Source organism: Monodon monoceros, unplaced genomic scaffold, assembly GCF_005190385.1.
Source record: "Monodon monoceros isolate NGI ecotype Baffin Bay Population unplaced genomic scaffold, NGI_Narwhal_1 Super_Scaffold_21, whole genome shotgun sequence".
In the NCBI taxonomy this organism is placed as follows: Eukaryota; Metazoa; Chordata; class Mammalia; order Artiodactyla; family Monodontidae; genus Monodon; species Monodon monoceros.
The window spans coordinates 146,959,986-146,981,377 of NW_021703778.1; the positions used below are offsets into that span (position 1 = coordinate 146,959,986).

A 21,392-nucleotide genomic window follows, 5' to 3' on the forward strand; every position below is an offset into this window, starting at 1 on the left:
AATATTTCCCATCCAGGGTGTGTTTAGCTTGATGTGACTTTTTCGCTATACATTCTGATTTTAGTGCTCATCCCCAAGCAAGATGTGACTCCAGAGTGTCCACAGTGGCTGCATCTTCTTTCGCAACTCTTTAAGATTTAGTCAGATGACAAGACCACATAGTGCTAAATTAGGAATCCCGGATTGTCAGTCTCCCAGATAGGAAATATTTCAGGGATAAACACCTTGATATGAGGAGTCAGGTAAAGAGGACATATTACTGGAGTCTGTGTGACCTAGATAGGCTCTAGGAAGAAGTTGCCTCTGATTTTACCTTTTGTGGTGTATAATAATCCTCTTCGGAATCCAAACCCAGCCTTCCTGAGACACACATAAGAAAGAAAATCATTAAAATGAGGGCTTCCAGGGACTTCCCCGGTGGTGCAGTGGATAAGATTCTGCGCTCCCAATGCAGGGGGCCCGGGTTGGATCCCTGGTCAGGGAACTAGATCCTATGTGCATGCTGCAACTTAGAGTTCGCATGCTACAACTATGGAGCTGGCGAGCTGCAACTAAGGAGCCCGCGAGCCACAACTAAGGAGCCCACGTGCTGCAGCTAAGGAGCCGGCAAGCAGCAACTAAGGAGCCCAACTGCTGCAACTAAGACCCGGTGCAACCAAATAAATAAATAAATAAAAAAGAAAGAAATCAAATCAAATCAAATCTACTGTACCCCTCAACTTAAAAAAATAAAATAAAATGAATGCTTCCTTCCCAATGAAAATAGTCTATAAGATTCTCTTTTACTGGACTTCCCTGGTGGCACAGTGGTTAAGAATCTGCCTGCCAATGCAGGGGACATGGGTTCGAGCCCTGGTCTGGGAAGATCCCACATGCCATGGAGCAACTAAGCCCGTGCGCCACAACTACTGAGCCTGCACTCTAGAGCCTGCGAGCCACAACTACTGAGCCCGCGTGCCACAACTACTGAAGCCCACACACCTAGAGCCCATGTTCCGCAATAAGAGAAGCCACTGTAATCAGAAGCCCGCGCACCGCGATGGAGAGCAGCCCCCGCGCGCCACAACTAGAGAAAGCCCGCGCGCAGCAACGAAGACCCAACGCAGCCAAAAAACAAAAAAGATTCTCTTTTACTGAACTGACACTTCTCAGATAGAGGCTGCATGATGTGTTTAGAGGCACACAAGCAAGAGGTCAGGCTGTCCGCCTGGGAATAAGTGGACAGAGTCAAGGCTACACCTACCATATTCACCACAGCCCCAAGAGTAGACTTCTTTGCTTCGTGTCAAAACCACCACATGATTATCTCCACAGGAGACCTGCTCCACTGGATTGTTCAGGAAGAAGTCCAGCTGCATGGGTTCTAATAGTTCAGGGCCAGCAATCTTGTCCATGCCCATGCAGCCATAATAGTCAGATCCAAACGCATAGAGCTGACCTTCATCTGTGAAAGGAAGGAAAGCAGAACCCATCAAAGGAATGACTTATTTTGTCCCATCAGAAAGCTGGGCAGGGCTGGAATGAGGATGACCTCAGCCAATGAGCTCACATGGGATGATTATATCAGAGAAATCTGACAGACTGTCTATCAAGCCTAGAGTTGTTGGTATTTAGGGGGTCATGTGTACTGTTACAGTAACAGTTAAAAAAAGAATGGTGGGATGATATATTAAAGAGGCTTAAAATTTTACCGGGGCCATCTCTATTTTACACATCATAAAGTGAGTAATGGCAAGACCCAAACTAAATCTGAGCTCCTAATTCCTGACTCAGCGTTATCTACACCTGACTAGGTAGTGAGGTTATTTCTGCTCCCCCCACAACTGGGACATATGATATATTTCTCCTAATCCCACCTCTTCTCTGTTATCCACCTGCCTTCTCCTTGCTCATCACTACTCTAATGCTATAGCAAGTTGGGCATGTTGTTATTAATGTGTATAATATTTGCTCACTGTCTTTGGTTCTTTGGATGCTGTCTTCCGTTGTAAAATCCCAACTAAAACTGCATAGAATTAACTAAAATACCCCACATTAAATGCACCTGGGTGCTTTCTGCTGCTGGCTTACCTGTTACACAGACAGTGAAATCATCGCCACATGACACCTGACGGATAGCTTTGCCTTGCAACTTTTCCACATGCTTTGGCTGTCGGTAGGAGGCTTTGTCTCCATGGCCCAGCTGACCATGGAGTTTAGTACCCCCTTGCATGTTCTGTGAAATAAATAGGTCTTGTGAAGTTTTAAACTTTTCACGCCAAATCTTTAATCTAATCTGTAGTATCACTTATTAAGAAAAACAGTAGGAAAAAAATCAGTTGGAAATATAGAAACGGGAAAAAAAAAAAGGTAAGAGGATTAAACCTTTTAATGGTAGATAGTAAAAAACCCCTGCCAACAGATAAAGATTTTTAAAGTATCCAGGCTGATATCCATCGGGCCTTAAAAGGACCCATTCTCAATTTTGTCTTTCTTCTTCAAGTCTAAGGTGAACTGTCTATTTAATTATGGGTGATGATGAAAAAATTCTTTACGTAGTCTAATTTGATTGTTTTTTTACAGGAGTACAGCCTCTTGGAAATCCTTATAAAAGTTTTACAAATTTTGGTCACAGTTTCCCTGAAATACGTAACAGTCATAAGGAATCTGGTAACATCAAAGACGCTGCTGTAAAGCACTGAGAATAGTCCTACATGACTTTTCAACAGTTCTAAAGATACAAGTAATTCTTCCCATTCAATAACTCAACTGTAAGTCCTTACACAAATGTTTTTTAAGGCACTAATTTCAATCCACCTCTGGCAGCCCCCCAGAAGCTAGTTCTTTAAGTGAGAGGATTTTAGGAAATAACAGCAAGTTAAAACTCTATAACAGAGGCCAAATCACTCATTCTTTCTATCAATCAATAGTTGAGTGTCTACTCTGTTACACACTGGGGATAAAGCCTGTCCTCATGGAGAAGTTATCTGAAACTACTGGAAAAAATGAGCTCCCTCAGGAAGGAGGAAGAGTGGGGAGAACTGAGAACCTAAGATAAGACAAGGTCGGGTAAAGAAAAAGCGGCCTGAAGTGAGCCTGAGAAGGTACAGCAGAAGAGACAGGAGCAAAGTCAAGAGAACATGCTCTTGCGGAAGCCAAGGGAAGACCAGGCTTCAAGGAGGGAGTGACCAACTATGTCAAATACTACAGGAGATCAAGCAAGGACTCAAGTGTACTTATCTGTTTTATTTTCACAATTTATAGGTCATTTTGTCAAGAGTAGTTTCAATTGAGTGGAGGGATGGAAGCTGCACTGTAGGTGATTGAGGAATGAGTGGGAGATAAGAAAAGAGATAGCAAATATAGGCAGTTTGTTCTAGGTGAAAGAGAGGATAGAATCTAGAGGGGAACAAAGGAAAATTCTACTCAAGATATTCCATCTTCAATCACTGATGGAAGTCTTAGAATTCTCCTGACATGGTACACTGCTTCATTTGTTTACAAAGCTATTTCACAGGTATGAGTTGCTCTGAAATGCATGGTAATAGAACAGAGTAATTAAGTGACCTTCTGAAATCACCCAGTGGTAAATGAGAATCCAATCTCCTGAGTCCAAGCCTTTTAATTCTTTCTCTCTTTCTTTCTCTCTCTTTTATTCATTCACTCAAAAAACATTTATAAGCGACCTAACATGTACCAGGCATTGGGGATACATCAGTGAACTAAACAGACAAAATCCCTACTCTCAAAGGAGCTTACATTCCATCATCCCATGCTGCCACTTCTGCAGCACATGTTCAACCAACAAAATTCTTAGACAGCCTGGGCCCAGTAAACAATGAGGTGCACGTCACTGTTCTAAAGTACGTAGCTTTCACTTACCACCCAGGTGTATAGTTCCTTCTCCACTGTGACCACAGCAAAGTGGGTATTCCCTGCACACACCTGCCGGGCACTACAGCCACTCTTGATGACATCCAGTTTCTGGGGAGTGGATTTCCCACCACCCCAAACATAGACTTCACTGGTTCGGGATGTTACCACAGCAATGGGTGCTTCAGTCACAGTGCTTGACCTGACGACAACCCCCAGAACAAAGGAACATTTAACATAAAAATTATATCAAGGAAAAATGCTTCCTTTCTTTTCCCTGAGAACTGCCAATTATGGTATGAGAAAGTATGTTCTTTCTCGACGACTTATTTCAACCCTCTAACATAGGAGGCTTTGCAATTCCTGCCTTAAGGCTTCATCACAGCTCAGCCAGATCAGATAGCAGTCTGATCCATAACACCTACACTTTTCAACTTTTCAACATTCATCATGATAATGATGTCCACTTTAGCATGAGGGTAAAATTATAGCTTTCCTTTTCTCTGAAATGACTATTTGACATTTAAGCAGATGTTGGCTTCTGAAAGGATGCCAAAGGCTTCTTACTGGGATCAAACAATGTCCAGACCCAAGAAAGAAAGACCCCCTGGTGGTAATTTAAGATATATTACTTTTCAAGAGTCTCTTGAGCATTACCTTGGTCTCTTTGTAGGTGCATTAAGCAGTGTGACTTTTTCCTCCATCTCTCTACCAAAAGAAAAGCAAAGATACATGAGAGAAATAATAGGTTCCTATATTGCACTAGTGTCTCTTTAAAACCTTTCACAGACTTAATCTTCTATAAACCATATGTCTCCCACAATGTTACAATACTTTTAAGAAAGTACTTCGATACAACTGAAACAGTTCTATAGGCCTAGCATTAGACAATTCATTAAATACAAGGGGGACAGCAGTCTGGGGCCATTTGCTTTCTGTCTCTGAGGAATGTTCCAGGCTGGACCAGAGAGCCTTGAGAACCTCTGATGCTCGTTTTAGGAACCTGCTGACATCTTCCTTTAGTCTGCCCACTGACTCCCTGAACTCAACATCTCTAAAGCTTAGCTCATTGTCTTTCTCCAATACAGCTTTTTTTTCTGACTCTCCTAATTCTATAACTGGCACCCTCTATTCTCCCAGTGAACTAGGTTTAAAACTTCAGTGATTTTGGACTCAGATGTCTTCCTTTCTTCAATATTCAAGTTTTATAGATTCTACTTATACAATGCCCTTTCACTCACGTCTCCTTCCCAGTCTCACCACCTTGGTTCTGGGCAGCTTTACTTCCCAACTGGGCTGTGGTAGCACCTAATTGGTCTCACCACAGTTTCAATCCACTTTAATCAGTCCTATACTGATTTAACACTGATATTATTACTGCTAAATAACTCTTCCTAAGGCGCATCTCTCCCCACATGAACTGCCCTCTCATAAATAACCAACACTTCCGTACTATTCCTTGAATAAAGCACAGATTCCTTCATCTGGCATTCAACATTCTCTGCCTACCTTTCCAGCCTTCCTTCCCTGTATCCACTCCCATGTGCTAACTCAGGGTTCTCATTCTGCCTAAATCAATTATAGCTGAAGACCTGGGGTGGTGCTTAAGAACCAGCATTTTCTTTAAAGTTCCTGAGGTGTTGCTATTGAGAACGCCAGGTCTAGAACCTCTAGCCAAACAGGACTTAGTGCTTCCTGAATACTTCCACAATTCCCTGTGTCTGTGCTTTATCTCGAAAGCTCTTTGTCTTCTGTTTTTCCATCAAAGAACAAAGTTCTAACAAAGTACTACATGTAAATCTCCACCTCTCTCAATAAAAATTGCATTATCAATGGCAATATTTAAATAAGAGATTTAAACAGTGAATATATTGTTGGAAAATAAGCCAGATAAAGAATTAGAATATGCTTAACCAGCCCTAAAGGGTGATATTGCCTGAATACGAAAAGAACATAAATGGAAGGTTACAGTGCTGCATCTGGAGTATTATACATAATTCTATGCACTAAAACACTGGCTGGAGAACCAGAAAAAGATTAATTTAATACAACAGAATAAAGGTTGCTGACCAAACAGCAGAGATTATGGAATTAGGTATCACTTAATGCATCTAAGGGCAACACTTGAAAAAGAGCACAGTACATGTTTGAATATTGGGAAGATTCAAAAACAAAGAACTGGTAGAGGAGGAAGAAGGGTTGTTAGGCAAAAATAGTATAACAGAAAAAAAAAATAGTATAACAGGATGAAACAGAGACTAGAGCATTTAACAAGGATGAAGAATACCTCTTCCTCTGAGTTAGGGTTTGAAGCCTCCTACAAAAAATGAGGGATAAAGGACCTTCTTCCTACCTCTAGAGATCTTTAACACTAAATAAACCTCAGGAAATAACCTGTCAGGAATCAATCAACCTCGACTACAGGAAATGGGCAAAAGGTATCTGAAGAGGACCCCTCCAATTGCAATCTACCATCTAAACAAATGCACTAAAAAGCAAAGGCCTGGTCCAAACCCATGCTACTATCCAACAATTGTTGAGCACCTTGTGCCAGGCCCTGGGCTTTATATGTTGAGCACTTTATATGCATTACCTCCTTTAATCCTCACCCTACCTCACTTTATAGAGAAAACGAAGGGGCAGAGATGTTAAATAACTTGACAAAGATAATGACACAACTCAGATACAAACATAAGGATGTCTGAGTCCGGAGCCCTCCTCTCTTAATTACTACACTCTAGTGCCCAAACTCTAGATTAGAACTCACAGAAGATGGGGAGGAGTGAAGGGCTCCAGGGTCTCATCAGTATTTATTTAGAACAAAGTAGCACAGGTTAAGGAGCTGAAAGTCAGGAACTACATCAAGCAATGAAAGCAGAGATGTTGGAAGAAAATAGCAGCAGAGTGGCAAAGTCAGGAAACACCACCCTCTCTTTGTAGTACTCTGGTCAGGCTTCTAATAGTCAGCCATCTACAGAAAGGAAATGAAGCAACTTCTTTGCTCTTTACCTTCTGCGTTTCCTGAGAAGGGGGCGATCCAGAAGTTCATCTGCAGTGGGTCTCTGCTCAGGATCCTAAAAAGTATCAATGGGTTAGTTTTAACTTAAAGGGAATGCGCAGGGGACTTCCTGGTGGTCCAGTGTGTAAGGCTCCATGCTCCCAATACAGGGGACTGGGTTTGATCCCTGGTTGGGGAACTAGATCCTGCATGCATACTGCAACTAAGAAGTGTGCATGCCACAACTAAGAATACATGTGCCCCAACTAAGAAGCCCACATGCCGCAATGAAGATCCTGTACGTCACAACGAAGACCTGGTGCAGCCAAAATAAATATTTAAATAAATAAATGGAATGGGCAAAATGGGATTTAAAGACGCATTTTACTTCCTCTTAGAAGCCTGGAGGTTTGTTATTCAAAGATCACTATATACCATCCTTCTGTTTCAAAAAACCTATTTCTTATGTCACATTCTATGCCTCATGCTCACTATCATCAACACTTATATGTGAATGAGAATGTACCTTCCTCACTTGTTTTGACTGTCAGGGCAGTGGTTCTCAAATTTCAGTATACATAGTACATAAGAATCTCCTGGAGTGCCTGTTACAAATAAAGATTTCTGGGCTTTATCCACAGAGATTCTGATCCAGTCAGTCTGGGGTGGGGCCCAGGAATCTTCATTTTCTTCTTGTAAAACTCCCCCATCCCCTGGCGATTCTAACGCCTGTGGTTCCTGGACCACCTTTGAATAATACTGACCTAGAGCTGCACTGCAAGGCAACTGTGACATTTAGAACTGTACACATTCTGCACATTAGGAATTCTAAATTACCTCTATTATTTTATAAAATCAATTTTAAAAAATTAATCTTGATCATAAAAAGGGGAGCACAATTTAGATGGTAAATTCATTTCGCAAATTAGTAAAGGAAGAATTTGTTGGCTGAAGCAAACAACTATCATGAATTGCCAATGCCTATTCTCCCGGATACAGCCCCAAATACATCCTACCCTGGGGAAGTGGATGTGGTTTTGTGCAGGTTCATCTATGCCATACTCCAAACACTGAGGCTGGAAGGGAAAGCACTGAACTGAAATCAATATGTTAAGTCACACTTACCTGGTCAAGGCATGCATGGACCATTTGGATCAGTTCCAAAGAGTACTGGCTAGAATCAACTTCCATGGCCCGGATTCCTTGTACAATCTTCACACACAAGTTGAGTGGGTTCTATGAGAAAATGATTATTGTATTGTCCTTGGTTATATAAAGATGACATTATAATCTACTAGTAGGGGCTTTGAGATGCCTGTGACTATCATATAAAGAAATGGCAATAGTTCTGAATTAGGTCTGACTTCTTTTTACAACCGTTGGTATATATCAGCAAGAAATGGTTAGGGGGGCTTCCCTGGTGGCGCAGTGGTTGAGAGTCTGCCTGCCGATGCAGGGGACACGGATTCGTGCCCCGGTCCGGGAAGATCCCACATGCCGTGGAGCGGCTAGGCCCGTGAGCCACGGCCGCTGAGCCTACGTGTCCGGAGCCTGTGCTCCACAACGGGAGAGGCCACAACAGTGAGAGGCCCGCGTACCGCAAAAAAAAAAAAAAAAAGAAATGGTTAGGGATGCATCACTGCTGTCAGAGAATGAAGCCAACTGGCCAACATGGAGCCAATAGAATAATATGCGACCAATAGAATAATATGCGACCAATAGAATAATACTCAGAGTATATTATAATCTGACCCTTCAACTGAATCCTAAGAAAAAGGAAAGCAAGGTTAGCTATGCTCCTTGGCTTTAAGTATGTCCTTTGCCAACTAATTTGCCTCCTAATTTATATATCCGAATAATGGTTATACAGGTGATACTCTGCTGTAATAGACAAGGCAATGAATAATAAGTTCATAATGATAAGAAATTATTATAACAGTGCCACCACCACCTTTACTGAGACCAACAGAAACATAAGTTGCACATATAATGTTTTTTAACCCTTGCAAACAAACACCATGCAAGGTTATCATTACCAATTCAGAGACGTAAAGTAACTTGCCCAAGACTACACGGATAGTAAAAATGGAGCCATAATTTCAACCAAAGTCTATCTGACTCCAAAACTCATTTTCTTTCCACTATGTTATTTAAGAAAACTAGATGATAGATCAGAATAAACTTCAGCACTTAGAAAAATAAACAGGTCTCATAAAAGGCCAAAGAATTCTGCATTATCTTATATTTGCATTTTCATATACATTAGCAGAGCATCTCTATGAGAGGAATATGTATTTTTTCCCTTGTTATAGCTAATGGAATAGAGGATTAAAGACATGAAGTGATTTGCCTAAGTTCTCACATCTGGTTTGTAGAGGATATTGGATGTGAATCCACTTCTGCTACTCAAATTGTGACCCATGGACTAGTAGCATCGGCATCATCTGGGAGTTTGTCAGAAATGCAGAATATCAGGCCTAGCTCCAGACACACTAAAATAGAGTCTGCATTTTAACAAGATGCCCAGGTGATTTCCTATGTATATTAAAGTTTGGCAAGCACTGCTTTATACTGGGCTTTACTTAAGAGGAAAAGAAAAGAGACTTAAAGGGATTTGTTGTTTATAAAACAGTAGCAATCTTTAGTAAGAGTCAGGGTGTAATTTTTCATAAAAAAGATCAAAACACTTTAATCAGTATTATATAACTTGCCTTAGCTTTTATAAAATGATGTAGCTGAAGCGTAAGAAATGAAATAGCTTATCTAAATTGCTGCATCACACAGTCGATCCTAGAGCCAGTTTTAAAATTATAGTCAACAGATTCAAGGACCGTGCTCAAACTACTTGATTATGATTATTTCAGTGGGGAATTCAAGTTGGAAATAAATCTTGTCTATAGAATTTTAGTAATACACTACTAAGCCAGTGCCTGAATACTGGTTATTTTTCCTACAGCTGATTTCTGTTCAAGAAATCAGAAGCTCAGGGATAAAGCTGATTCTCTCAACCAAGCTGTACCATTTGCAAGGACAATGCAGGGATAATACATCAACTTACTGTAGCATCAAACGTTCTCTTTAGCGTAAGCAGTTCAAAAATGACACAGCCCACTGCCCAGATATCAGACTTGAAATTGTATTTAACTCCTTGGCAGAGCTCTGGAGACATGTAATATGGAGTTCCCACAAGCTGAACAACAAAGAAAGCAATCAAAGAATAACTTCTTTTCTGAGGTAACTATATTAATATTTCAACAACTAAATTAAATTTCCTAGAACTAGTGATAACAATTACAAAACATTCATCAGCATATCCCAAAATGGTTTTTATGAGATGATGCCACTATGAGGAGAAATCTTATTCATATCAGATCTCTTGGGCCAATCTCTGTGGTAAAGACCTATGGTAATTTGGGAGACAGAAAAGCTCTGTGATTCCTGGATCACAGAGGATTTAGGCATTCAAGACCCACTTAAGACTTCACAGACTTTATAAAAAGCATACTTGGTAAAAGTTCACTAATGGAAAAAAAAAAAACTGGTAGTGCAGAGATGGTAATTGAATAAACAGGTTAAAAGTTCTAACTGAAACGCATAGTAGTGAAACTTTGTAAATGGCTCAATTTAACATTTGTAATACTAACACAGCTAGTGAATTTCTTCCAAATTTAAAAAGACCTTCTGAGTTCAAGAATGTGTTGGAAGGAAAAAAAATGCCCTAAATGGAGGTCATGCCTCTCCCAAGATGAGAGACAATGAGTACCCTGGAAATTCTAATAAAACTGACAGCCATCTTTCAGCAGCAAGGCAAAGCAGTTTTTCAGATGGCTTACATATCGTTCCTTCTTTGCATTTAACTGGGTTAAAAAAGTTAAATCTTGGTTTTATCGGATTACTCTTGATGAGAAAAATCCATGCAACAACATGACTACTTCCTCAGAAACTCAATATGACACCGTCATACAAGCAAACTGAGTCCCTGAAGCCGACTCCCAACCTTGGCTATCAGTATCCTTGGATATTTCTAGATTGCTTGTAGGCACATCTCAACATTATCAAAAATAATCATCAGGACAAAATTAATTTTATTAGTTTACATTTTCAAGTTCTTTTAAAGACAAAGCATTGTGAAACCAGAAGAGTAACAACTGGGTTTTATAAGTCCTAAAAGGATCACTGTCTTTAAAGATCAGCTTATGTCTACTCTTTACAAATGGTCTTTCATAGGATCAGGTGAGAAGGGAGCTCTGCGGTTCAGACTGTGTATCATATTAAAGATGAGATTGTTCTTTGGGCATCAGCCTTTATTTGTAATATAGGGTTTCTGAACCAGAAAAAACTCAAAGGAAACACAGAGATGTCTAACACCCTAAGAACAAACATTAAATGAGAGATAAAGTGAAATCTACTAAAGATCCTAGGCTGGAAAAAATGGTAAAGTATTTTATTGCTTTTAGAAAAGTCTCTAGTCAGTGTTGGAAAGGCCAATGATGTCAGAGCTGTTATGTGGACAATGGCTCTTGAAAAAACACCTGAGCATGTAAATGACAGTGGGTCCAGGAAAGAGACTCCTGAAGACTTGCTTTAGAAGTATGGAGAACTTGTAAAAATATTGAGAAAAGTGTGCAAAATTTAGGGGGTACAGTTATATCTCACAGTGCAGGAAAGGAAAAGAAAAAAACTACGTCGGGAGGAATTCCCTGGCGGTCCAGTGGTTAGGACTTTGCTTAAGATCCCACATGCTGCATAGCGCCACCAAAAAACAAAACAAAACCAACCAAGTCAAGGATAACACTTACTTACCGTCTCAGCCATGGAATACTCAGAGTTAAGTTTCTTTGCTAGGCCATAATCTCCAAGTTTTATCAGGTTTGCTTTGGTCAGAAAAATATTTAATGTCTTTATATCTCTGAAAAAAAAATGCTGTATATTAAACCCATATACTCAACTATTTTATCTCATCCCCCTTCCCGCTCCAAATTATTACAAAATAAAAAGAGTGTGTTACCACTGCTCAGGTTGTTACGGGATCCCAAAGAGTGGTCATCACTTTCTCATACGTTTTAACACTGAGAAGGGGACTTGGGGGAGTGGAGGCAGAGAATTAACTTCATCCTCCGTGGTTTCGCAGCACAGGCATGTCCCCAAAAACACTGAAGTCGTTAGGAAAAGTTGAGAGGGTCAGACCAAAAAAAAAAAAAAATGGTGCCCTAGGTAATCATAATTCCTGTAAGGTGTACTGCCTCTTCAATTAACACTTGTGCCTTGAAATAAGTGATTATCAAGGCAATTTTAACACTTGGTTGGTGCCAAAGTTTCAAATTTGTTAAGGCAAGAGAACAGAAGAGACAGAACAGAAGAGACAGCACATCCCAGCAGCAAAATGATTAGGCTATGCAGATCACCTAAATAAAATCACTATCTTTCTAAAGATGAATTGACCGTAAGTAACACAAATAAACTGTGTCTAGTTCATACTCTGGCTTCCTTTACTGAAAGATGTGAAAAAAACAGAACAATATTCTTTGTAATTGTCAAAAAGAAAGTAACAATACACAACTGTAGCCACTCGACAGCTATCAAGAAATATATGGTAACTGAATGGACAAATCAATAAAAAGGGAAATGCTAGTGTATTAACATTAATCTCTAACAACGGTCCATGACTCACTTAAGCAGGGTATAATGACGTGGAAATGTTCTTATAATGGTTCTCTCCTATAGCTAGAAGTGAATAGAAAGCTGTTTCCCCTGGCCAAAGCTCTGGTAAAACTGCATAATTAATTGTACAAAGTGAATAAGCTTTTTACTTAAATTATTTACTTATTTATTTTTGGCTGCGTTGTGTCTTTGTTGCTGCATGCAAGCTTTCTCTAGTTGTGGTGAGCGGGGGCCACTCTTCATTGTGGTATGCGGGCTTCTCATTGCGGTGGCTTCTCTTGTTGCGAAGCATGGGCTCTAGGCGCGTGGGTTTCAGTAGCTGTGGCACGTGGGCTCAGCAGTTGTGGCTCACGGGCTCTAGAGCGCAGGCTCAGTAGTTGTGGCACACGGGCTTAGTTGCTCCATGGCATGTGGGATCTTCCCAGACCATGGCTTGAACCCATGTTCCCAGCATTGGCAGGCGGATTCTTAACTGCTGAGCCACCAGGGAAGCCCTTTTTACTTAAATTAAAAGACTTAATTATAAAATTAAAAACAATTGCCCATTTTATTGCTCAGAGAAAACATTTACTATGAGTTCCAACCAATCTAATACCACTTTTATTGTGGCTTTCTAGGCTTTACTGATGAATTAATGAACTCACCTCTAAAATACTTCTTAAAGAGATGACTGAGCAGTACTTAGCTACTGAGGAGATTCTTCCTAGATCACAGTTTAACTTTAGGAAGTGAAGATAACGCCCCTCATTACTCACTGTTTCCTTCCTAAATTATATCAACGGAAAAGCCTTGACTGCTTAATCAAGAAAATAATAGTGCTGATGGGAGGTACCCAAGGTGAGGGTTGGACTGGTGGAAAGGAATACATCCCACATTCTTTCACTCATTACCTATGAAGGATTCCAGCTTTATGGATACAGCTCACTGCTGAAACAATCTGAAATAGGTACCATACCACCATCTGCAGAGAAAAAATAAATTATACTTGGACTGGAAACAAACCAAAAAAACCATATAAACACACACACTCGAACACACAAAACAAAGGAAGCTGCAACCAGAGGTTATGATTCAACATGACTTGACATTTCTTGCTTGTAGTTGAGTAGGCAAAGAAAAGTGGTAGGGGTTTAAAAAAAAAAAAAAAAGCAGATCGTTATAAAATAGTTCCAATATTGTTATATAGTATGATGAAGCAGACTTGTGGAAAGAAATCCAGGAAGAATGCAAAGGTATAGAAAACTGGGCATACCAGTATGCAGTAACAGAACCAGGAAAGAAAGCTCATAGAGAATCATGATGTGGAGGTAAACCATTTAGGAAGCAGCTATAGTCAGCTTCCTTGTTAGAGGTTTCCTTTCTCATGAATGTCAATCAGAGCCTGGAAGGAGTCTGAATAAAAGGAGAAAAACACTCTTCATTGTTGTAAGAGTAAATACAGAACTAGAATGCAAGAATCACAACATTACAATTCTAGCTTCCTTCCACAGAAATATGAATTACCTCTTCCTCAAACAACTTGTCCTTCTGACGAAGGATTTTGTCATACAGGTTCCCTCCTGCAATAAAACAAGAAACAGGTTTGAATTGCTTAATAGAGATCAACGCTCCTAGGGTTTTAACAGGTGCCACAGTAAGTGAAGGATTCTGCTTCCTCTTAAAAGATACCCCTTCTTCCTTCTCAGCTCTTGGGTACATGGGTACAAAACTCTTCCCATCTGTCAAGGACTATATCTGAAATATTCTTCAGAGATTCCCCTCCCTAACAGAAGAGACTCAATATGAAAACGGGAAGTACAGCATTTTTAGAAAAGATGAGAGTAAAGACACTTTCTATAGTGCCCTAATTTATAAAATTACTTTGAAACTCTTCAAAATCAGATGATTTTCTTTTCCAAAACTCCTTTTAAAGGAATCTGCAATATTTTGGTAACAACTCTCTCAGTGTGACTATTAGAACATTTGGGTTACAGCTGTGATGTGATGTTTTGTATATACAGGTGTATATCATCAACTTCTTTTTCTTTCCACTTCACGCTGAAAAAGTTGCCCAAAATTTAGGGTAGACTCTAGATTGTTTCCAATCATTACTCCCTTTACTAACTCCTTCCTGCAGAGTAAGTCTGAATTTGCTTCTCCCTTTCATTACCAAGTAATACAAACTGCAAATGATGATGGTTCATTGTATTTCCTACCTGCAGCTGTAACTTACACTGTAGTCCTGGTTAAGTTTCACAACTTTTTCCCCTTGCAATTTAGTAACTCAGAGTTTCAATAAATACACCATTCATTCTAGTTCCTCCTAACCACAAAGGAAGTTAGCTACTTGAGGCTTCTGTTCAAAAATTTCTAATATAATCTCATGCATTTAGGGTTGAACACAGGAACAATCATGGTACACAAGAATCTAGTAAGAAAGTTAGAAGTCTAGGAGCGTTCTCTTAGGAGATTTAAGTGAAGAATATGCTGGGACCTCTTTGGCATGCAGCTCAAGAAAGGGCTTTGGGGGTTCTCTTACGTAATAAGGATAATAGCTTGTACAGTATTTATCAAAAATTTGCTACATATCAAGTACTATGCTAGGAGCTTTACATATTCATTTCATACAACAACCCTAGGAGGTAACTATTGCTTATCATCAAGCTCACTTAAGATAAGGAGGCTGAGGCACAGAGAGGTTAAGTTGCTAATGCAAGATACAGAGCTAAAAAGTAGTGAAGCTTAGGATATGGGTTCAGGGTCTATTTTCTTAACAAACAGGCTATACTGCTATTTTACAAGCAAAAGTGTTCAAAGAAATCATTTTCATTTTCAGTCAGCTATGATGTTTGGACCACTTTTCAATAGGATGGCTTTAGCTGAAGTCAATATAAATAAATATTACCTATAAGATTTCATTATATATCAAGCCATTTCATTATATATTATATCAAGTGTCAAACCATGCTATGTCTCTAATGCCTGACTAATGTCATTTCATAAGGAAAAAACCTTGAAAAATGAATGTAAAATTCAACTGAACAAGTAATTTGAAGATGGAATTATCATCACAAAGGAGAATCTGAGTATGCAGGGGAAAAATCCCTCCCCTCATTTTGTAGATCATTTCAAAACTCTCCAGGGCCTGAACTGTTTCTCTTAAACTCTAGAAATCCATTTAAAGTTCTTATTCTTTGTACGTGTATCTTCTTTTTCTCTCCCCCTTAAGGTAAGTATAAGCACAAGAATGTCTCACTGGAGGAAGTCCCACTGAATTCTACTTTACCATTACAATATTCCAGCTCAATCAGCAGGGTGGTGTTGTCCATGAAGTGATTGTAGTAGGCAATAATGTTGTCATGCTGCAGCAGCGCCAGAATAACAATCTCATTCAAGGCATCACGACGTTCCTTCTCAGACAGTCGGGTCAAATCAACTTCCTTCCACACGACCAATGAGTCATCCTGTAACACAGTAATAGAGCTATCATGCTTTCCTCGCGCCTGGCAGAGAATGAATCCACACCCGGATCTGTAAGCCTAGAAAGAAAACTTCCTAGACTGACTCCTTTTTTTCCTTTAAACATGAACAGACTTTAAAGGTTCTGCATACAACCAAGCATCATAATTTACTGCAGGCCTGGGAGAGCATTAAGATGCTGTTACAGGGCTTCCCTGGTGGCGCAGTGGTTGAGAGTCTGCCTGCCCATGCAGGGGACACGGGTTCGTGCCCCGGTCTGGGAAGATCCCACATGCCGCAGAGCGGCTGTGCCCGTGGGCCATGGCCGCTGAGCCTGTGCGTCCAGAGCCTGTGCTCCGCAGCAGGAGAGGCCACAACAGTGAGAGGCCCGCGTACGCGTACCGCAAAAAAAAAAAAAAAAAAAGATGCTGTTACATTGTTTCTACACTTAATTTACATGATGTCAATTCCAGGTAAAAAATATGGGATGGAGGTAGGTCTCAAAGATTCTATTGAGGGACATTATGAAAGACTGCTAGTCATGATGAGGATTGTATTGGAGAAATAGAGAACTGGAAAATGGTTACCTATGGCTGACCACAGTTTCTTGTAAAATAGAAATGTTAAAATTGCCTCTAATTTTATAAATTTAGATTTCTCTAGTGATTTTCATTTATCCTTTCTGGATAAGAATAAGCCAGGTCTAAGGGCTCTGAGTTCACTTTCCTCACCCTGTCCCATTCTGCAGCTCTGTTTCTACTGTCACTTTTATGTTATCATGTTTTCCTCTATTCATGAAGACTTACCTGTGGCTCCCAATATTCACTCCATTTTATAACATCTCTAATTCCTTACAGATACTGCTCCCCAGCCCAGGAGCATCCCCACCTAAATAACCCTCCCTATCCTTTAGAATGGCTTCGTTAGGCCTTTGAAACTTTGGGGGAAGATCAATGAACCTTCCACTGTGCATTTCCTTAACTTTCAGAGCTCATACACTAAAATATTTGTCCATTCTTTTCCCCTTATATAACCATACAACTTAAACGCTATTTGTTACTAACAAGACTAACATGTCTTCCCAATGAAATATATGCTTCTTGAGGGAAAGGGCTGCTTCTAATTAAACCCTTGTAAATTCACAGATGTAATAAACATTTGGTGTTATGGATAATACTGTGCAATTTTAGGGGAAGTGCAATCAAACTTAAAACAACCTTGATAATCAAGTTCAACATGATAATAATGGAAAGGCATGGACAAAGAGATGTAAAACTCCATTCTAGCCCAGGATTTGCTTCTAATTTAAGTGGGCAAGTCCTTAAATATACTATCTTAGTTTCTTTAACTATAAAATAGGAATGCCAAAGCTCATCTCCTCATTCTCATATTTTGAGTACAAATAAGAAAACAGAATACCAACAGTAACTCTAACCTTATACATTAATCTTGCAACCACCTTTCTCCTCCTCCATCTTTTAGCCTTAAAAGTACCTTGGAACACACACCAGAACTGCAGACAGATAGATCACTGATAGATCAATCGCCTTCAGCAATCCCAGCAAGTTCTCATGGATCCTTACCTATTCTAAAACTAGAGTTTTAAGACTTCAGTGATCAAACCCTGTTTATGGTTAGTTTTTGGAAGTAGACTCCTCGGTATAGGGTTTTAATCAGTATACATTCTGAACTTGAGGGTCAGTAACCCACAAATCTCTTCAAAGGATTTGTATGTGTGCAGTAGTGGACTGGGGGGAGGGAATGTTTACATTAGATTCGCAAAGGAGTCCTGTCCCTCCCTAGGTTAAGAACTAATGGCTTAGAATATACCAAAAATAAAAAAGTATTTCCCACGCATAAACGCTGCTGGATAATCACTGAAGAAACTAACACGCTACAATCTTCCCCATGATCTTCAAGAAAAATCTCCAACTGCGTGTTCATATCTGAACATAAAGATATGGCAAAAGCAGAGGAGCTGCCACGGATGTGGGAATTTTGAAGCTATCCCCTCCTCTCCACCTCGACCTTGGAGAGCTGTACAGCACAATAGGAAGGAAGTTTTGACAATACCTCACATTCATAAACTAGTTTAATTTACAGTTTGCAAAGTATCTTCGTTCGATTCACAAAATAACCTTAAAAAGTAAATATTACGTTTAAGGTACGTAGCTATCACTAACTCTAATTTACAGATGGGGAAACTAAGGCTCAGAGAAGGTTCAATGACTTGTTCAGTTGCCTGATTTAAACAAAAACGACCAGTCAGTAAAACCAGTGCTGTAACGAACTCCTAGTGAGGAGAGTTGAACGAGTGATGAAGACCCCGAGACAGATACCCTTCGGGGCCCTAACACTAAGCGAGGACGACGAGCAGGGAGAGCAGGGCCGCGCAGGCGGGGCGGGGGCGGGGGCGGGGGCGGCCGGAGCCGGGGGCCGCTACCTCGGTGCGGCGATACAGCGTGGCCTCCCCGAAGGCGCCGCGGCCCAGGATGCGGATGGGGATGTAGTGCAGCTCCTCCTGCTCCGCCGCGCCGCCGCCGGCTCGGGGCCCCGGACCAGCGCTGGTCCCCGGGCCCGAGTCCCCGCCACCCCCGGACTCGCTCCCAAAGTCCGAGTTGAGGGAATCGCAGTGTCGCTCGTATTCGCCCAGCACCGACATGGCGGCGGCCGCGGGACCCGCCTGCGTGTCCCGGGCGGCGCTGCGCCTCTCCCGCTTCAGACACCAGCCCGCGGCCCCGTCAGCCCAGCCACCCCGCCACCCAGCTAGGCTCCATGGTGGGGCCTTCCCCCTTGACCCGGAAGCAGTTCTGGGTGCTTCCGGCCCGGCGGGGTTTCCTCCGCTTTCGCTGGTCGCTAGTTTAGCCTAGCGGCGAGGTTGCTCTTCCTCCGGGCGGTCTGGAAAGTCGAGGCCTCGGGCTGTGGTGGCGGCGCCTGGTGGAGACCGGCGTGGAGTCCAGTGGCTCTGGCGGGGGCAAGGGCGTCATCGACGGGTCTGCAGACCCCTCCCCTGATTGCTGGCCAGGTCCCCAGTTTTTTTTTTAATAGATCTTTATTGGAGTGTAACTGCTTCACAATACTGCGCTAGCCTCTGTCGCACAACAAAGTGAATCAGCCACATGCACACATACATCCCCATGTCCCCTCCCTCTTGATCCTCCCTCCCACCCTCTCTATCCCACCCCTCTAGATCGTCGCAAAGCACCCAGCTGATCTCCCTGTGCTATGCAGCTGCTTCCCACTAGCTATCTATTTTACATTTGGTTGCGTATATACGTCCATGCTACTTACCCTCCTCCTACGTCCTCAAGTCCATTCTCTATGTCTACGTCTTTATTCCTGCCCTACCACTAGTTTCATCAGTACCATTTTTTTTTTTTTTAAGATTCCATATATATGCATTAGCATACGGTATTTGTTTTTCTCTTTCTGACTTCACTCTGTATGACAGACTCTAGGCTCAGACAGTTTCGACGTCCAGAGGTCATCCAGTCTCATATGGGCGCCAGGCCTATCTCAAGGGCAGTGACTGGGGAAACAGTCCCTTCCAACATCGCACAGCGCTCTTTGTTTAGTAAGCAATTTATACCTTTTCCCCTCAATTTATACCTTCCCCCCCCCCCCCCAGCGGAAATACTTGCCTCCTGTCATCTCAGTCAGTGGGCCCAGTTGTTTCTTCCAGACCTACCCAGGACTACGCTGGGTCCCTCCATCTTCCACATAACGTCAAGAATATTTTAAGTCAACTCTCCTGACACTCTCTTTCCAGATTTCACATTCTCCTTCTACGTGTCTTTCCAAATCTTTGACCAACTGACCTCGTGCAACATTCTTTGCGCACTGCCAGATACTGTATCTGGAGGTGGGGAATCTGCAAAGGGTGCTCCCCGCCCTAAAGTCACTAAAAAAATTGCAATACAGTGGAAAAACATGTTCCATCAGTTATGTGACCTTGGGCAACTTTACATCTCCAAGGTTCCTTTTTTTTTTTTTTTAAGGTACGCGGGCCTCTCACTGTCGCGGCCTCTCCGGAAGCGCAGGCTCATCGGCCATGGCCCACGGGCCCAGCCGCTCCGCGGCATGTGGGATCCTCCCGGACCGGGGCACGAACCCGAGTCCCCTGCATCGGCAGGCGGACTCTCAACCACTGTGCCACCAGGGAGACCCTTCAAGGTTACTTTTTTTTTTTTGCGGTACGCGGGCCTCTCACTGTTGTGGCCTCACCCGTTGCGGAGCACAGGCTCCAGACGCGCAGGCTCAGCAGCCATGGCTCACGGGCCCAGCCGCTCCGCGGCATGTGGGATATTCCCGGACGGGGGCACGAACCCGTGTCCCCTGCATCGCCAGGCGGACTCTCAACCACTGCGCCACCAGGGAAGCCCCAAGGTTACTTTTTAATCGTAAAATTGTGGGAATATGTCCTACAGAGATAACAACATTTATTGTTGTGTTCCTGGCACTATGCTAAAGGTTTTCTTGGGACTTCCCTGGTGGTCCAGTGGGTAAGACACCCCACTCACAATGCAGGGGGCTTGGGTTCAACCCCTGGTGGGGGAACTAGATGCCACATGCAGGCTGCAACTGAGAAGCCCACGAGCTGCCACTAAAAAAGATCCGGCATGCCACAGCTAAAACACGCTGCAACAAAGATCCCACATGCTGCAACTAAGACCCGGACCCAGCCTAAATAAATAAATATTTTTTAAAAATTAAAGGTTTTCTTTCTATGTATAATCCCGTTTAATCCTCATAGTATTCCCATTCTACAAAAGGAACTGAGAGAGAAGGGTTAAGTAACCTGCTCTGTGTTACATAGGTAGTGAGGGGAGCTGGGAGTCAAAGCCAGCAACATGGCTCCAGATGTCTTTCAGAGAGCAGGATGTTTGAGGGCTAAGAGAAGGCAATGTGGCTGGAGGCCATGGCATATGTGGGGTAGAAGCAGAAGACAAGGCCTCAAATGTTTATTTAGAGAATTTGGCTTTTCCTGTGGGCAATGGAAAATATTGGAGATTTTTAAGCAGGGGAGTATATGATTTGTGTGACTATATGTCCTGATTTGCTGGGGGATGTGATGTCTCAGTTTATACCTCCCCCCTCGCATAATTAGTAAGTCTTCTTTTGCTCATGTGCCCAGCACAGACAAAAACCAATATGATCACCTTACATAGACCAAAGCTATACTTTACAAAGAACTCTGATGACAATATGGAAGACAAAGACTGGAGGCTGGGAGACAAGCGCTGAGGTACTATCACTGTGAGTGGAAAAGGGACCCAGATTTAAGAAATCCATCTGAGGAACATTTAGAACTTTGTGCTCAGTTAGGATATGGTTGGTGAGGCAAATCTGAGTCCAGGAGACTCACATCTAGGTTTGTTTTTAGGTAGATAGTGACAGCAAATACAGGAGGAAGAGAATTGGTAGAATGGGGTGAAGGGTATGA

At 41.9% G+C, this 21,392-nt stretch overlaps 1 protein-coding gene across 2 annotated transcripts in view; it reads right to left on the reverse strand.

The window, feature by feature from the left end:
• NEK9 (NIMA related kinase 9) overlaps positions 1 to 18,726 on the reverse strand; it is a 37,998-nt gene extending 19,272 nt beyond the window's left edge. For both annotated transcript variants that reach the window (XM_029238539.1, XM_029238538.1), the window contains exons 1-13: positions 18,393 to 18,726; positions 15,777 to 15,954; positions 14,015 to 14,070; positions 13,402 to 13,472; positions 11,654 to 11,759; positions 9,909 to 10,040; positions 7,976 to 8,086; positions 6,862 to 6,926; positions 4,510 to 4,560; positions 3,862 to 4,054; positions 2,071 to 2,215; positions 1,244 to 1,444; positions 314 to 360 (exon numbers count right to left, since the gene is read on the reverse strand). In XM_029238539.1, coding sequence (XP_029094372.1) covers positions 314 to 360; positions 1,244 to 1,444; positions 2,071 to 2,215; positions 3,862 to 4,054; positions 4,510 to 4,560; positions 6,862 to 6,926; positions 7,976 to 8,086; positions 9,909 to 10,040; positions 11,654 to 11,759; positions 13,402 to 13,472; positions 14,015 to 14,070; positions 15,777 to 15,954; positions 18,393 to 18,611 — 1,575 coding nt within the window. In that variant the 5' untranslated portion in view covers positions 18,612 to 18,726. The remainder of the gene's footprint in view (positions 1 to 313; positions 361 to 1,243; positions 1,445 to 2,070; positions 2,216 to 3,861; positions 4,055 to 4,509; positions 4,561 to 6,861; positions 6,927 to 7,975; positions 8,087 to 9,908; positions 10,041 to 11,653; positions 11,760 to 13,401; positions 13,473 to 14,014; positions 14,071 to 15,776; positions 15,955 to 18,392) is intronic.
• Between the last annotated feature and the right edge of the window lie 2,666 nt (positions 18,727 to 21,392).